At 39.1% G+C, this 16,972-nt stretch overlaps 1 protein-coding gene across 6 annotated transcripts in view; it reads left to right on the top strand.

Annotated features, from left to right (window-relative positions):
• The window catches only part of ARHGAP24 (Rho GTPase activating protein 24), a 431,485-nt gene that overhangs the window by 373,859 nt on the left and 40,654 nt on the right, over positions 1 to 16,972 (top strand). For 5 of the 6 annotated variants that reach the window (XM_036411559.2, XM_036411552.2, XM_045571040.1 and 2 more), the window contains one exon: positions 6,597 to 6,719. In XM_036411559.2, coding sequence (XP_036267452.1) covers positions 6,597 to 6,719 — 123 coding nt within the window. Of the gene's footprint in view, positions 1 to 6,596; positions 6,720 to 12,931; positions 14,097 to 16,972 lie in introns of those variants that run through there. The other variant, XM_036411568.2, reaches the window with a different exon arrangement.

Here is a 16,972-nt window from a genome sequence, read left to right as displayed (position 1 = left end):
TGAAAGGGTAATATGATAATTAGACTAGGTCAACTGGCCATCTTTCTGATGTCCGATTTCCTTCTGGACAAAACCATGGTAGTGGAGGCCAAGGCAGAGGCAGTTGGGGGCAAACTGGCCATCAGGGAAAAGCAGTTAGGGGAGAGATCAGGCTGGCAGGGCTGCAATTGGGAGTGAGATCAGGCTGTCAGGGGAGGGCAATTGGGGGTGACAGGCCTGCAGGGGAGGGCAGTTAGTGAGATCAGGCAGGCAGGTGAGGGCCATTGGGGGCAACCAGGCTGGCAAGAGAGAGAAGTTGGGGGCATTAGTCAAGCAGGCAGGTGAGTGGTTAGGAGCCAGTGGTCCTGGATTATGAGAGGGATGTCTGACTGCCGATGTAGGATCAGGCAGTCCTGGTTTGGAGAGGGTGAAGGCCTGGTTGAGGGACATACCCCTCCTGTGCACAAATTCATGCACTGGACCTCTACTTTCTTTATAAGCACATATACGTTTCTATAATTTGATCCAGAAAGAACTTTTGCTCACATCTTTGGATTTTTTTTATAGTGAAATTTGAGGTAAGGCAATCAGAAATAACTAGTATAGTATAGAATTTTTAGTTCAGTGCTTTCTCTGTCTATAGCCAAGTAGATGGATTCCCAAAAACAAAATTATTTCTAAATTTAATTATTAGAAATCTACCATAATTAATAAGTGCTCATCAATATATAACTGGTTAATAAGTGTGCATTTATATATATGTACAAATGTAACATTATATAGCTACTTTCACCTTAAACATAAGTTAGCTATATATTATAGTATGATTTCTTCTTACAAAGAGATTATGAACTACTATAGGAGTTATAGAAATATGTAAAACAGTATTATAAAGTACTGATTAAATTAAATGTAGCATTAATTTTATTATAATGCAAAATGATATTAAGTAATCTGTTTAGTGTGTGGTACTGAGTACAAAATATAAACAGAATAGTTATTAATGCCACTGGGTCCTTTATTCTCATATTCTAGTTTAGGGATTTTAAAATGCTGAAATTCTAATTTTAGAGTAATGCAACTTTTCTGTATTAAATGAATTGGATTGCACTGAAATTTTGCCCTTCTGATATTTTTGAAATTAACATTTGAGGAAGAAATACTTGAAAAAATTTTAATTAAGAAAACATACCAACATTATTAATTTTCAGATAACAATATATCTATAATAGTCAAAACAATATGAAAAAATAAATATGATATTGAATGTGACACCCATTTTTTCTCTGCCCTTGCTGTTTTATTATTTTCATTGTTATTATTTATTAAGAAGTGATAGTATCTATAGAAGCTTACAATTTCATGTAACTGATTGTTTTCCAAGTATCGGTTTCCATAAAAGGAAAGTTGCATTTTTTTCCATCTCGGCAATTTTCTACTGATATGCTTCAGAATTTACTTTATATCTTGTAATTTATCATTACAGTTCTCCTGCCAACAAAGACCTAAACTAAGTTTTGAGAAAAATAATGCTTCAATAAAAATAAAAAAAAAGACTTTGTAGTTGTATGAGTGAAAATTAATAACCCAACTTAGAACATTGAAATATTTTTCTCTTAACTATAATAAAACTGAGAGTATAATAGGTCTGGTTTTAACCTGATTTGTACCTGGGAATGAGGAAACAGTTCACCCTTGAAATTATTAACAGGATCAGAGGTATTCGCTGAAATATCCTCAGGTCTGTTCATGAACTGTTTGGAAAGGAACCCAAATGCCTATGACCACAGTTTCCCTTGAACAACTTGTTTTAAAATTCAAATACAGACAAATAATTTTCTGCATCTCTTTAAAGGTTTGTTTACTCAGATGGTACACATACAAATACATCACTTTTAAGTAATTGTTTGGCTTTTTACTTCATAATTTTGACAATTTACAGTAATTTTTCATTAGGAAAAAATAACAAAACTGTTTTGGTGACTATTTTTTGGAAATTCCTACACAATAAATTCAATAAAACATTTAGTTGGATATGTATTTTTTAAGAAAGGTAATGCACAGAATAGTAGCAGTCTCTCTTTTACTGAGGAGGTCCTAGTTACCTGGTGTCATCTGCACCTTGAGCAACACCGGTCTCTTGTTCCAAATCTTTCTTTGGGGAGATGCTCTTGGTCAGTATGGGGGAGAGAGAAGGTGAGAGGAAAATTAGTGAGAGTTCACAGTGAGTCATCTTAGGCAACAGTGAGGTTAATGGTAATTATCTTCAGCTCATGCTGGCTTTTTTTTTTTTATTAGTGCATTTTTTACTATGATTTCTATAATTTATTATTTTCAATAATTTCTATGATAATAAAATAATATATGATAGAACATCTGTAATAGCACCTGTGCTATGTAACAACAAATGGATCAATATCTGGAGAATGCAGAAAAGATCAAAAGAAGAGAAAAAAAGTTTTCTAATCCTAACATTTAGAGGTAACCATTATTGACATTATTGTGTATTTCAATCTAGTATCTTATTTATCTGGCTGTCTACTGATATGAAAATTGAGATAGTACATATGTAAAATTTGTATACTTCCTTTTGTGTAATTAAACCTCATATTAATAAATATTCTTCAAAACCCTAATTTTGTGACTGCATCATAAGGAATATTATTCATACTCTTATAAACAATGAGTACGTATGTTGGAACACCATTTCCAATACCTGTCTTAATTTTTTTTAAAGTCTTTGCATCCATGATCCAGTGTCTCAATTGGTTGGAACATTACTCCATGCATCAAATGGTTACAGGTTTGATTCCTGTCAAGGTACATACCTAGGGTGCAGGTTTGATGTTTCTCACATCAATGTTTCTCTTTCCCCTTCTTTTCTCTCTAAAACTCAATAAAAACATATACTTGAGTGAGGATTAAAACAAATAATAATAAAAAATTATTTGCAAAGTTGTTTATCAAAAACTATTTTTAAAATATTATTTTGTAATTATTCATATGATAAATGGATATTTGTATTCCTGTTTTTAATTAACTGTGCTTTTATTTTAATGTAATTTTCTTTAGCCTGCCTTTTAATTTTAGATTAAGCTTTTTCTTAGTCTACTACATTCATGAAACTTTTTTTAATTTTCTTTACATTTTTGCAAAATCAAACATGTCAATTATTTATTTTATTTCAGAGAATATGTTTTATTTCTGGGAAAGAAAATTTTATATCTAATCCAAATATACAGAAGATCCCAATGAAATGTACAAATCCTTTCACTTACATACATAAACAAGTAAAATTAAATGGTAAAACCTATTTAGTTAACTTCAAATCACAAATGCTTAAAGTATTAACACTACCACCAAAGCATTGCTACCAATCTGAGTTAATATCTAAAAGTTGTATATAATTTACCAATATATTGTACCCATTAAAGTGTGTACAATCCACTTTCATAGAAAGCAGTATTAAAATAAAAATAAAACTACATAGGAATTTATGTTGAAGCAGAATTTAAGAATGGAGAGTGTATAATGGCTATAATATAGACATAAATACAGATACATACATACATGTGGATCGAAGATGACAATTACACTCCCTCCAGTGATAAATCTCAAGGCTGCTTTTTAAAGCTTTACCTTTGGAAAGAATTTGAGATTCACAATGGTTAAATGGGTCATTAACCCCCATAAAGGATTAACCAAGAGTAAAACTTGATTCACATGGTTGAAAGTCAATATTGAGTTTATTCATTTATTTAACCATGCATTTAATAATAAGCTGTTTTCGAGCCCCCTGCATTGTAAGGTGCAGTACCAGTAGCAGGCCTTTAGAACTGAAGGGTTATGAATTAGAACAGATAGCATCTCCAGTTAGAAATCACATATTTTAAGTACAGGATATCTAGTTTATATCTATATAAATGCCTCCAGTTGTTTTCATGGCCTTCTTACCAATGAGTCTGCATTCTCACTGAGATTAATAGAAAAAGTCTTTCCCCTGCTCTTGCTAATGCATTAGGGCTTGAAGCTCTATATCCATGAGGGAAATTCACAGATGGGCTGTCATACCTGTGATTGGCAGTCTAAGTGAGCTTTAGGGTGAGACACACAGCACCACCTGCAGAGAGAGAGAATCACATGAAAAGTCAGGGGATAATGGCCAGTTGTGCTCATCATTCTCCTTTTTTCTCTGCTTTTAGGCAGAGACTGCAGCCGCTGTCACTCACTCTCATTACCAGGGCTGCTGCTGCCTGGGCTGGGAGTGACACAGCAGGATATTGCTGTCCGAATTGCCAGCCATCCTTCTGGCAAAGAGAATAATTAAAATATTCTCACTTCAAATGGTAATTTTTTTTTTTTTTTTGGCCCAGTGCTGTAGTGTAAGTGAGTCAGAATACAAACTAAATCTATAATTCTGTGCCATGCTAAATGAAGCACCTTTTTTTGTCATTCAGTTGTTTTCTCTGCCGCTTTATATGGCATACAACCATGAATATGCATACTAATGTGTGGCATAGTTACATACATATACAGGACAATTTTGTGTGTATTGTTCTGTATCAAAGAGAGGTAACCTTTTAAAAATCCCTGTATATGTGCACTATTGACAAATTGTTCTCCAGCACTTACTAGACATAACATCTCTCAGTTCAAATTAAGTGTAATATGTCCTTTATGCATTTTTAGGGATGAGAGGCAGTAAAATGAGACTGAATTAATATTTACAGAATTTCTCTTTTAGCTTAACACAGTGCTGGTATTTCTATTTTATTGCATTTAATTCTCATGAAAGGTTATTATATAGGGATTATTATTTCTAGATAGTGAATTTCCAGAAATTATATAATTTCCCAGAAGGCAAACAGCTAATATAAGATAGAATTACAATCTCAGCAAGTTTTTTCCCTCTTTTTAAAATATCTTACTATTTATTGATTTGAGAGAGAGAGAGGAGTAAAGGGAGAGAAAGATCGATTTGTTGTTCCAATTATTTATGCTTTCATTAGTTGATTCCTGTATGGGCCTTGACTGGGGATTGAACCCACAACCTTAGTGTATGGGGATAATATTCTAACCAACTGAGCTATTGGACCTTGATTTAGGAGGGTTTTCTTTGATTCCTGAACCTATGCTATTTCAGGTAAAAGTTGTTAAAGTGATGGTTGACCTAACATACACCTAAAAGTGTAAGAATGTCATTGTTTCCTTAATAGTGAGATTTCTTTAAAATATAAGATGGCTAGTCTTGTTTATTTCAGAGACCTGTAGACATTAGGAAACCTATTTGATATGCCCCTTGGTCCCTCTCCCATTTCCACCCAGTGGTATTAAAATGTAAAATGCCAATGTAATTGTTTCTTTGGTTGGTTTAAGGTTATTTCACTTTTCTAACCTTTCACTTGTTCTATAAATTTGCAGCAGTGGTAAAATAGTTGTATTTCTTAACCTAGGGCATTTGTATAGAATTCAGAGGTCACAAACTCAAATGCCTATAGCTTTCCGAGCTATGTAGAAAATAGACTGGATGTGAAAGAAAAGGCAGTGTTGTAAATTGGAGTCTATAGGTAATGAGATGCATCTTAATATAAACAAACAGCAGCAGTCTTAACAAAACACAGCACTTGGACATGAATCAATTCACCCCAAGACTGCACATTTTGCAACATTTAGTGAAAATTAAATGGTGATCCATTGCCGAAACCGGTTTGGCTCAACGGTAGAGCGTTGGTCTGCGGACTGAAAGGTCCCAGGTTCGATTCTGGTCAAGGGCATGTACATTGGTTGAGGGCACATCCCCAGTAGGGGGTGTGCAAGAGGCAGCTGGTCGATGTTTCTCTCTCATCGACGTTTCTAGCTCTCTATCTCTCTCCCTTCCTCTCTGTAAAAAATCAATAAAATATATATTTAAAAAATAAAAATAAAAATAAAAATAAATGGTGTTCCATCCACCAACCTTTCGCATGGAGGCACCACTGGGGTTTTCTAAGTCTCACTCTTAAGAGGGGGGTCCATAGGGTTGGGGGCACTGGTTTGGCCTTGTGACTGGCCAGCATTGTATCTCCTCTTCTCTTTGTGTGCCCTCCTGAAGGTATGTTCTCGGGGGAAGGCTTTCCTGCCAGGGCAGAGTGATAGAGGAGGACTTTGGGGTCAAAAGTTTTTCATGTGGCTCTTTTGCTTCCTAGAACTCCCCAGCTCACCCATGCTGGGCTGGTGGCCTCACTGTGCATGCACTTGCTTCAGACAAAACCCCAGGCTCTGCTGATCTCATTCCCATCTTTCATTTTGCTTTTGCTGTTTCTCCCTTTTCAGCAGTGCAGTGTGCCGAGATTGGCTTATGAGTTAATGCAGGCCTATGGGTTGTTGCTAGGACAAAAAGGCAGGCTTTGTTTGGGGAGTGGTATTTGTTTTCCAGCTTTCCCTTGGAAACATAAGAGTCTTTCCTTTTTAATCGTGTTCCCCTTTCCCCCCACGTTGAAATCATGATAAAAATGTCCAATTCATTGCGTAGAACCTAGTGCTGGCTGCCTTTGTCTGTGTGTAAGGAACTCCCTATGAGACTGCTGATGGGGAATCTTCAGCTGAGCACACTCTCATGTGTGACTATCTTCTTACAGGAGGCGATCGAGAACGGATGACAGCAAATCATGAGAGCTACCTCCTCATGGCGAGCACCCAGAATGATATGGAAGACTGGGTGAAGTCCATTCGCCGAGTCATATGGGGACCTTTTGGAGGAGGTGAGTATATTTTTAAGATATGGAAAAATGGAAGAGTAGACCAAACCTGTTCATCCTTTCCTCCAGCTAATATTACTATTAGCTCCTATTTTCAAAAGGATAAATGTTAAAATCAATAGTAAACTATTTTATGTTATGGCTAAACACGTATCTAAGTAACTACTGAAAGTTTCATTGAGGCATTATCATTAATAACCAACCTTCCATGAATATCTTGGATTATAAAGAGGGATTCTATTTTTATTCTTTTATTTCACTAACAATAAATAGTTATGAGACTGATACCATCAAAGTAGATTAGCTAAGAACATGTAGATTTGAGGCCAAAAAAAAAAATTACTAAAAGCTTTAGAAGAGATCCCAACCACCAGATGTTTAATAACATAACAAAGGAATGACAACGCTTTGAATGAAGATCTGATGAATATGGGGATAAAAAAAATGCTTTGTAATCAGGGAAGTGTTTGTGGATTTGATAATAAGTTTGTAAAAAAATATCTTAATTAATATAGGGTTGAGAGTTTACCATATGAAGAATAACCATATGAAGAATGAACAAAATGATGCTATGAATAGAACTAAAAGAAGGAAGGAAGGGTGACAGAAATGATCTTTGTCTGTGTCAAGGAATATAAAATAGAGCAATATGGATAGGAAAATTATTTAAACATTTAGAAAATGGAACCAATAAAATAAAAACCCCAAAATATTCATCTATAACCGACATGTGTTTCCAAGAATGTACAGACTAATTATTTTATATTGCTGTAGTTTAAACAAATTGTATTAAATAATCCATATTTAGTAAAACAATTACAGTTTCCATATTTGTTTTGTATCCCCTTATGTATGGTCAGTACCCTGCATTCAGAAGTGATTTTCTACCTTAACATAGCAGAGGCTCCTTAGGCTGACTAACCACTTTACATCTTAGAAAAATTTCAAAGGCTTCATTTAAAAATTAAAAAGTTAGGTTCAGGTTAAAATAGTAAAGATTCATTGAAGACATGTTGATATTTTGCCAGATTGGTGATACATAAAAATTGTTTGTTTTTTAGTACTATCTTCAGTTGGGGATAGCTTGGTTCCTAACCAGAATGACCTTTCACCCCAGTTTGCCTGGCAACAGCCTGTTTTACAACTGTTGTCCCAGGCTAATGATTGATAGTATTACCTTTCACTCTCACAGTGTCTCAACTTGGGTGACAACTTATATGGCCACCCTATTTATATACTAAAATATCTGGTGAGCAACTATGAAAAACATTCAAAAAGGACTATGGGGCTGAGATCCCTACCCCAGTGCCTTATCAGAGGACTCTGCACATGACTATCCATGTGAAACCCATACTTCACTGCTAGAGGTTTGCTGGTACCTCCAGGGTTATGGGTTTGTGGGGAGCCTGAGGATTTGTCTACCTTCAAAACAGGAGACCCTCTGTTATGAGATTTCTGGGTGTCTTAGTTCAGGAGAATTCTTAATATCTGCTGAAGGAGGTATCTTTGTTGAGGTTAGGGATTATTTCCATCAAGTGTGCTGTTTTCTCCCTTTCCTCTTTTTCTGTCTATCCTTTTCTCAAGAAAAATGAATGAGAGTCAGCAAGCTTTACCAAATCAGTGACCATAAGAGGCCCTATCAGCCCAAGAGTATCAGAAATGATCCCAATGGGACTGGGCAAAAGCTATAAATGAGTATTTAAATTTATGAACCTGGAAGGTATATTCTTGTAGATGATTGGCTTATATACTTTATTCGTGAATGCTTGATTCAGATTTACTTTTCAAAAGAGACATTTTGGCATAGAGTATTTATCACAGAAACAATGCACCAAAAATAAATCTTATGTCCTCTTTGTTTAATTGAAGATTATCATAAGATTGCAAAGCAAGCTTTTAAAGCACTCATTCAATTTGCAAGAAATCCTTTGTGATTTACCTAAACATCGGAATTTTTCTGAAGTTAATACAGAGTATAGAACTGAACTAAATCTTAACAGTGATTCCAACTAACACCCATATTCATAGGTCTCAAATGTTTGCATCAGTATCGTCCCCCTAAGCTCATTGACTGAATTATATAGAAATATTATAAATTCAAGTTTCAAATAATAAATTTATATAACTGAAAACCCACTTATCTTACATATTAGGGTTTCACTTAACATTTAATTGAAAATAAGTTCCCTACTCACTAAGAATATTTTAGAAACACTGCTTTAGTTCAACCCCATATTTTATGGCTTAGATCAGTAAGACCTAGGGTAGAGGACTAACTTGGCAAGTGGCACTCTGGGAATAACAGAACCAGGGAGAAAACCCAGGTCTCCTGAATTGTGAGCTTCCTCCTGCTTTTATACCCAATAGTGTGATCTCTTACTTCTACTGTAGGAGTAAAAAACAAACAAACCAACAACAAAAACACAATTACAGATCCATGCGTTATTAATAATATATTCTTTACTATATTAAAAACAAAAACATTTTTAAGTGTGATAATTTGAATGAATAAAGTTTATCAAGTCCTTCAAAAATACCTGAATTGACACCATCAAGAAAATGAAAAAAGCCCTGGCTGTTTTGGCTCAGTAGGTAGAGCATCAACCTGCAGACTGAAGAGTCTTAGATTTGATTCCAGTCAAGGGCACATGCCTAAGTTGTGGGCTGGATCCCCAGTAGGGGGTGTGCAGGAGGCAGCCAATCAATGATTCTCTCTTATCATTGATGTTTCTCTCTCTCTCTCTCCCCTTTCCTTCCTCTCTGAAATCAATAATAATATACTTTCTAAAAAAGAAAATGGAAAAAGAACCCATAGAATGGTAGTATTTTCAAATTATAAATTGTATCCAAATTGTATAATGAAAATTTATAACTCAATAATTTAAGACAAATCAAGTTTCAGACCTAATTTGACTCAATTAAAAATGGACAAAGAATCTTGCCCTAGCCAGTTTGGCTCACTGAATATACCATCGGTCTGGGGACTGAAGGGTCCCAGCTTTGGTTTCGGTCAAGGGCAAGTACCTTTGTTGTGGGCACATCTCTGGTGGGGGGTGTGAGGGAAGTAGCTGATGGATGCTTCTCTCTCATCGATGTTTTTAACTCTCTATCCTTCTCCTTTCCTCTATGTAAAAAATCAATAAGATATATTGAGGATAGTTTTTAAAAAAGAAAAAAATGGACAAAGAATTTAAATACACATTTCTCCAAGGAAAATTATGAATGATCAATAAGAACATGAAAAGATGCTCAATCCAAAGGTGGTATGCAGTTATTAATCATCAGGAAACTGCAAATCTACACCACCATAGTATACCACTTCACACCCACTAGGATTTGCTAGAATCCAAAAATCCAATAATAAGTATTGGCAAGGATGTGTAAAAATCAAAACCCTCCTACATTGCTGACGGACATGTAAAATCATGCAGCTGCTTTGAAAAAGCCTATCAATTCCTCAATTGATTTAACATAGTTACAATAGGACCCAACATTTTATTTCTCTCAGAAGAAATGAAAACCTATGTCCTTCAGAAAACTTGTACATGAATAGTTAGAGCAGCATTATTCCTAATAACTGAAAAGTAAAAACACTCAAATTTTCATCACCAGACAGTAGATCATTAAAATGTACTAACATCCGTAGAGTAGATTATTATTCAGCCAGAATGAGGTACTGACACTTGCTATAACATGAAGGAACCTTGAAAACACTATGATGCTAAGTGAAGGAAGCTAGGCACAAAAGAACAAATATCATATTATTCCATTCATGTTAAATATAGAACTGGGAAATCTAAGTATAGAGACAGAAAAGAGATTAGTGGCTGCTTAGGGCTGGGATGGGAGAATAAGGGGGTGGTAGGGGAGAAATAGCCAAAGATGTGGTATCTTTCCTGGAGGTAATGACATTTTCTAAAATTAACTGTGATGATGGTTTCATATGTCTGTGAGCGTATACTAAGAGCCCTCTAATTGTGAACTTTAAATGGGAAAATATATGACATGTGAGTGAAACTCAATAAAGCTCTTTTAAAGGGTTTTGCCAGGAATACCTTACATAAGAGAATACATTTCCCCTCTTATCTCTTTATGGAGCCTATGTCCCTTTAATCCTAAATGAAGACTTCTTTGACTTTCGAACTCCTTCCCCCACACCACACAAAGATTGGTGTCCTCACTGATTAAATGGTGTTTGGAAGGTGACCTGTCTCCCTGGTTTATTGATTTTTGGATACTACCTTTGGATATATATTAAATGTCTGTTACAGAGAGGGCATTTTATTGTCTGTATTGCAGGTTCACAAACTGCATTTTTAAAAAGTTAAAGATTTTTCATGAGGCATCCAAGCTTATCTTTGTTCAGGTTGCATATCCTGTACATGTAAAATATTCCCTCCCTTGCCACTCCAATAATAGACATTTAATAAAAATCGAGGAGAAGCCTGGGGAGCTTACCTAGCTTTCAATCTCTAGAAATTAAAAGCTGTGAAATGAAAATCATAAAATGTAGAGCTTTCCCTTTTGTTAAATAAGGAAAACGTAGACAACAACTAACCAGATGGGGAAAGAGAAACCAGTGGAATGGGTGGTATCTCTTAGCGACCTACCCTGGTAGCAAAGTTTGGAATTGAACATAGACGCCTCCACTTTGTGAGATTTGCTTGCAATCTCCCAGAAACTGGGATGGCTGTTAACAAGACAGGCACATCATTTCCGCCTGACAATCAAATCCCAAAGTTGGGATGTCAAAACATTGATGTAGCTATGGTAAAGTTTAGGGGTGTTGTTTGTTTATCTTTGTTGTACACTGGGTTTCTTTTCAATGGTTTTTGAAGCAAGGTATATGGAAATGCCTCACTCAGGGTCTGGGGAGTGAGATCTATGTGATTAGCCTAACTCCGTGGTAGGCAAACTGTGGCTCGTGAGCCACATGCTGCTCTTTGGCCCCTTGAGTGTGGCTTTTCCACAAAATACCACAGCGTGGGCAAGTCTATTTTGAAGAAGTGGCGTTAGAAGAAGTTTAAGTTTTAAAAATTTGGCTCTCAAAAGAAATTTCAATCATTGTACTGTTGATACGTGGCTCTGTTGACTAATGAGTTTGCCGACCACTAGCCTAACTTTACCAATAAAACCAGGCTCTTCCTGTATATGTCTGTCTCTTCTGAAAAGAGTGGAGTCAGAGACCCACCAAGGCAGTAAAACTGCTGAATGTGGATAATCCTCATAAGGAATCATTGGCGTGCAGGCCAGCAAGGTTAACTAAGAGGCACTGTGGTCCGGCCTCTGACACAGACCGGCTGTGTGGTCTTGGCTAAATGACCCCCACCTTTAGTTCCCTCATTTGTGAAATAAGAAAATTGGATAACAGGGTTTTTACTAGGATTCACTCCAGTTCCAGACCTGTGATTCCACAAGCTCTCTCCTGCCAGTGCTGAGGTCAGCAACACGTTCCCTGGGCCAGGGCCCCTCCAGGCCCAGCCCTGCCACTGTCTTGGTCATACTGTGCTTTTCTCTGTGACTTCCTATTTTCCTAGCCACACGCTGAGATACAGAGCTGAGAACAATGTTTGTACCATAAGGCATGAATAACTAAGAATGATCCCTGTAGTGAAAAAGTATTCCTACCTGGGCGTGGAGTAATGATTTTCTAAAGGGAGTGTCTCATTAGCACTCCTCTCAATTTTTGGGAAAAAGCTCCCGCTGAATGGCTAGGAAGGAGCACAGAGGCCTGGGGGGTCAGCTGGGGTTAAAACACTGGCATTCCAAATCTGCACCTGGAACCGCCAGGTGGTTGAATGATTAACCCAGGAGTCAATGCTCAGTGAGTGGGACCAGAAGGTTGGCAGACCTGCGGGCTGGGTGCAGAGGGTGCATACAAGAGCAGGGGAGAAAGTTGCAAACAGGATTCGTTTTCAAACCGTAACCAGAGAAATATACTTATATATAAATGTGCATGCATATGCATGGAGTTGTTCTGTGGTTATACCTGCAGGTTTTTTTTGTCACTGCATTTAGAATATTTCCTCTTTCACAAATACATACACATCCCATGTTTTGGTGGCTTGAGCATTTAAATCAGCACTCACAAATAGACTGAATGACAGAGCAAGCTTTTTAAAAACCTTGTGTGGGAAGAGAATAGATGCAGGAAGGAAGGGGCAAATGCATTGCCCACGTGGGGGTGGCTTGGTGCTGTTGGGTTTCTGGAGGGAATGATGCAGCCGGCTGGAAAGGTGCAGCACAGAGGAGAGCCAGGAATTGAACTCCAAGTCAAAGGAAGAAAAAGGGGTTCACACCCGCAGCAGGGTGGCCCTCCCCCTCCTCCCCGCACACTGTTGTGACTGCACCTGCTGCATGTGACCAGCGGGCAGGAAGGCAGCAGCAGCCCAGCCCTGGTGACGAGGCAGCCGCAGCCCTGCCAGCTCCCGCCCAGCCCAGCTCTCATTGAGAAAAGGGAGCCGGCGGGCGGAGGGGAGAGGCTCCCCGCAGAGCTGCCTCCTCAGAGCACCCAAGGAGTCTCCAGGAATCAGCACTTGACTGTTCTGACGTGGCGATTCCCTCCGGAGCCCCCGGAGTTTGAAGAAGAAGGAAGGGAAAGGGGAGGAGAAGCCCGCAGAGAGCGTCCAAGGATGAGGGGGTACTCTAAAAGGAATAGGGGAGCCCTCTGAACAGAATCCGTCATGCACCAAAGTGCTGCTTTCTGGAGGAGGTGCCATTATTTGCCTTCCCTGTAGCTCGGAGGAAAGGAGCAAGGACAGTCCCGAGGCATTTCTCAGTGTCCTTTTTGTCATTGTGGCTCTGCCCCCTTGCACATGGCTGTTTGCTGACCTTTCCAGAAGGATCTCAGTGCCCCCAGTTCCAGCTGAGAAGACAGTCCTTAATAAAAAATTAAAAAAAAAAAAAATCCTGCTGTTTGCTTGGGAGACGCAGCTTGCTTGCTGCGGTTCTTTCTGCTGTGATATTTTGGAATGTCTGCAGAAATTTAAAAAAACAAAGAAAAGAAAAACCTTAAACACTTTCTGGATTAGGCAAGAAAAAAGGAAGTGTGTTTTGTGGTTTTTTTTTTTTTGTTTTTTTTTTTTGCCAAAAAGAAGTAAATGAGAGGGGGCAACGTACCCCTGTTTCAGGACGTGGAGGATAAAACCTATGAGTTGTAGGAGTCAGCACTTAAAGACTGACAAACAAACATGAGGAGTGGCTGTGGGGTATCCTCCCAAGGCGGGTCTTAAAGGAAGCTGGGACTGGCTGCACTTCGGGCCTGTAGGATGCCTGAAGACCGGAACATGGGAGGCCGCCCCTCAGGTGCCTTAACATCTTCTCCTTTCATCCCTAAAACTACATACAGAAGAATCAAAAGATGCTTTAGCTTTCGGAAAGGTAGGTAGATGATCTAATGTTCTTTTTTAAAAGTATGCCTGTATTCTCTGATGCTTTAGGGTCAGAAGTGATTTGCATGCATCTTTGCTGGTCTAGACCGATTTTTCAAGGTTCAGATTGATCTGTTTATTGCTGCCTGCAGAGAGTCTGGGGAGGTGGGGCTTACAGAATGGTGGGGCTCTAGAGGGACTGACTGACTGAAGGAGAAGTAAACAGGCCGGGCTGACCATCCTGATAGGAGGGGCCACGACCACCTTGGGCTGTTCCCAGACCCCAAACCACACAGCCATGTTGCTACCCATTGAAATGGGTCCCTCTCACACCCTGATCTGTTCTCCCCTCATATAGGTTAGGCTCTCACCACCTGTGCTTGCCTCCCCTCCCAGCCGAGAAAATGTTAATAATCAGGTTACTTGTTGTGACCTTTGCCAGAGGCGTTCAGCCACACTGAACAACACTGATTAGGAATAGAAGTCACCTTGACTTCCCAAAGAGGAAGGGGCCAAAGCTAGGAACTATCAGAAATAAGGGGTGGGGAAACACCACAATTGATGATCGGTAAAAGGAACTCAGGCATTTCTGAAATAATGAATGAAGGGAGAGTTAAAGAGCACAGAGCAGGTAAAAAGAATGTTTCTAGAAAATGATGATGTGTCAAAAGATTTTAACATTTTATTTTGCTTCAAAATGGGAATAATAAAAGGAATGATTATCTAAATTGGAACTACGTAATTATCATGTTAATGTCCTGTACAGAGAGCTAATTAAATCAGGAGCTGATCTGAATAACATCCAAGGTCGTTCTTTTACCCTTTTTTCTTTAACCTGCCACCTATTAACCCCCTCTACTTAGTCACCGAGAACAACAACAAAGAGAAGAAAAACCACCTACTTATATAAAGAAAATTATAGTGGGAACTTTTTAAAACTAAACCTTGTTCCTTCTGAGTCCCTCCCAGCAGCTAAGGTCTGGCTGGGATCATTAGCATACATTATAAGCAAGGAATTCAGGTGTTCATTTTTATTCCTCTCTCATCCATAAGGATAATTGCATGTACAAGACTCACATTTTAGAGAATGATAGAGATTTTAAGACAAGGTGATAGAGCACAGATTAGGGTTACTGTAGGACTGCAGCACTGAGAGAGAAACAGATAGTGCTAGAAATCGAAGACTAGGAACTAATTGCTTACAAGACATTTGAACTTCTAGTTCCCTCACTCCTCAGACAGGAAACCCGGTTGATCTAAATACCAGAGACAGTCTGCGTTTCCAGATTATTGCTTTTCATCTGTAACATGAGACGTTCTGGGGTCAATTAATGTATTTTTGAAGCCTAGAGCGAGGTCTTTATTATCTGTATCCCCTTTTCTCCTTTAAAAAGTGGAGTATAGCGGATCTGCAAGCATCCTGGCTTGCAGGGCTGTCCCTTCCGCCTTCTTCCCTTTCTCCTTAAACATCAGCGAGGGGAGGCAGAGCCTGCAGGGAGAGGTCCCCTTGGCTGGCAAAGGCAGTCACAGGAGTGGGTGCAGCTTCTGTCTCCCACCTCCTGCGGGCTATTTTTAAAGCACTGTCCTTCCCTCTGAGCAAAGTCCCAGTAATCTGAGGAATGCTCAGCATTTGAGTCAAGGATTAACAGATTTTAATTTACAAAGCTGTATTCTGGTTTCTCTCAGAAGCATGAAGGAGAGGAGGAGCGGGAAGCATTCTGCTGCTGGCAGTTTTCTCCCCCCCCCCCCCCCCCCCCCACCCAGTCTGTGCACACCGGCCTCCCTCAGCCCACTGCCTGCAGGAGCTCAGGGAGCCGGGACCCAGTGGGGCTCCGGGAGGGACGGGACAGGGTGCAGGCTGCTGGCCTGCTGTCTCCTGCTGCCTAGTCCTTCAGGTCAGCAGCAGCCAGCAGCACGGGCTGTTTAAGGTCTGGCACTGAAAAGAATTAACTTTTCTTGCAGTCCTAGTTTCCCAAACCATGCCACCTTAAGAAGAGAGGCTTCCTTTGTGCTTTGTTTCACCCCCTGGGCCCTCAAGTAGTTCGAGAAGTGGGCCTGGTTTCTGAGTTCCTCTCCCAAGCCGCTTGGAGAGCATCTGCTGAAGCCATTTCAGTGAAAGCCAAAGGGATCGGGCAGGAATCATGGCCCAGCGCCCAGACGTAAGAACGGTGACGTGTCTGCTTTCCCTGGTCCACATTCAGGGCATATTCTTTACTGTTGTCCAGGGCAGGCGGACAGAAGAGACTGACAGCTTTGGAAACACCCTCAGAGTGAAGCGTGGCTTTGAGTCCACGTGTCCAGAGCCCTGGGGGTATTGGAGCTTGCGTGCTGTGTGAGCCCTAACTGCCTTCTCCGGGTTCCTTTCTCTTCAGAGGCTTCTGCCCTTGTCCTCCTTCTCCGTCGTACTAACACAGGTCACTGAAAAGGTTTCCCAGTGCTTTTATAAATCTAGGAAATTGAAACACCTAATAGGCAGGAAGCTGGGGATGAGGGTGCTCAGTGTTTATGTTCCGGTGAGATAAAGATTACAATGTGTTCTTATTCTCTTGATTTGTTTATTTTTGTTTGTTTTTTGTTTTTTACCTGCTTAAGACTAATATCTAATATTCAAAGCACAACCAGTCTTTTGATTCCCTGGGGGTGGGTAACACTTGGGATCATGAATGTTAGTGTTAATTTCTAGTTGCAATAGGCTGGTTGGTTTAAGGTTATTGTGATCATGGGAAAGACTAAGGTAAATTTTTAACTCTAACTTTAGCTTGTTGTTTGTTTTGGTTTGTTTTGTTTTTGTCCTGAGTTGCTCTGTTCCTGGAGATAAAGCATCATTCATTTTCTGGTGCTTTTTTCCCCTCCTCCCTTTCTCCCTCCCCACCCCCCCATACATAA

The sequence above is a fragment of the Pipistrellus kuhlii genome, unplaced genomic scaffold (genome assembly GCF_014108245.1).
Source record: "Pipistrellus kuhlii isolate mPipKuh1 unplaced genomic scaffold, mPipKuh1.p scaffold_m20_p_1, whole genome shotgun sequence".
NCBI lineage: Eukaryota > Metazoa > Chordata > Mammalia > Chiroptera > Vespertilionidae > Pipistrellus > Pipistrellus kuhlii.
This window is presented reverse-complemented; position numbering and strand designations above follow the sequence as displayed.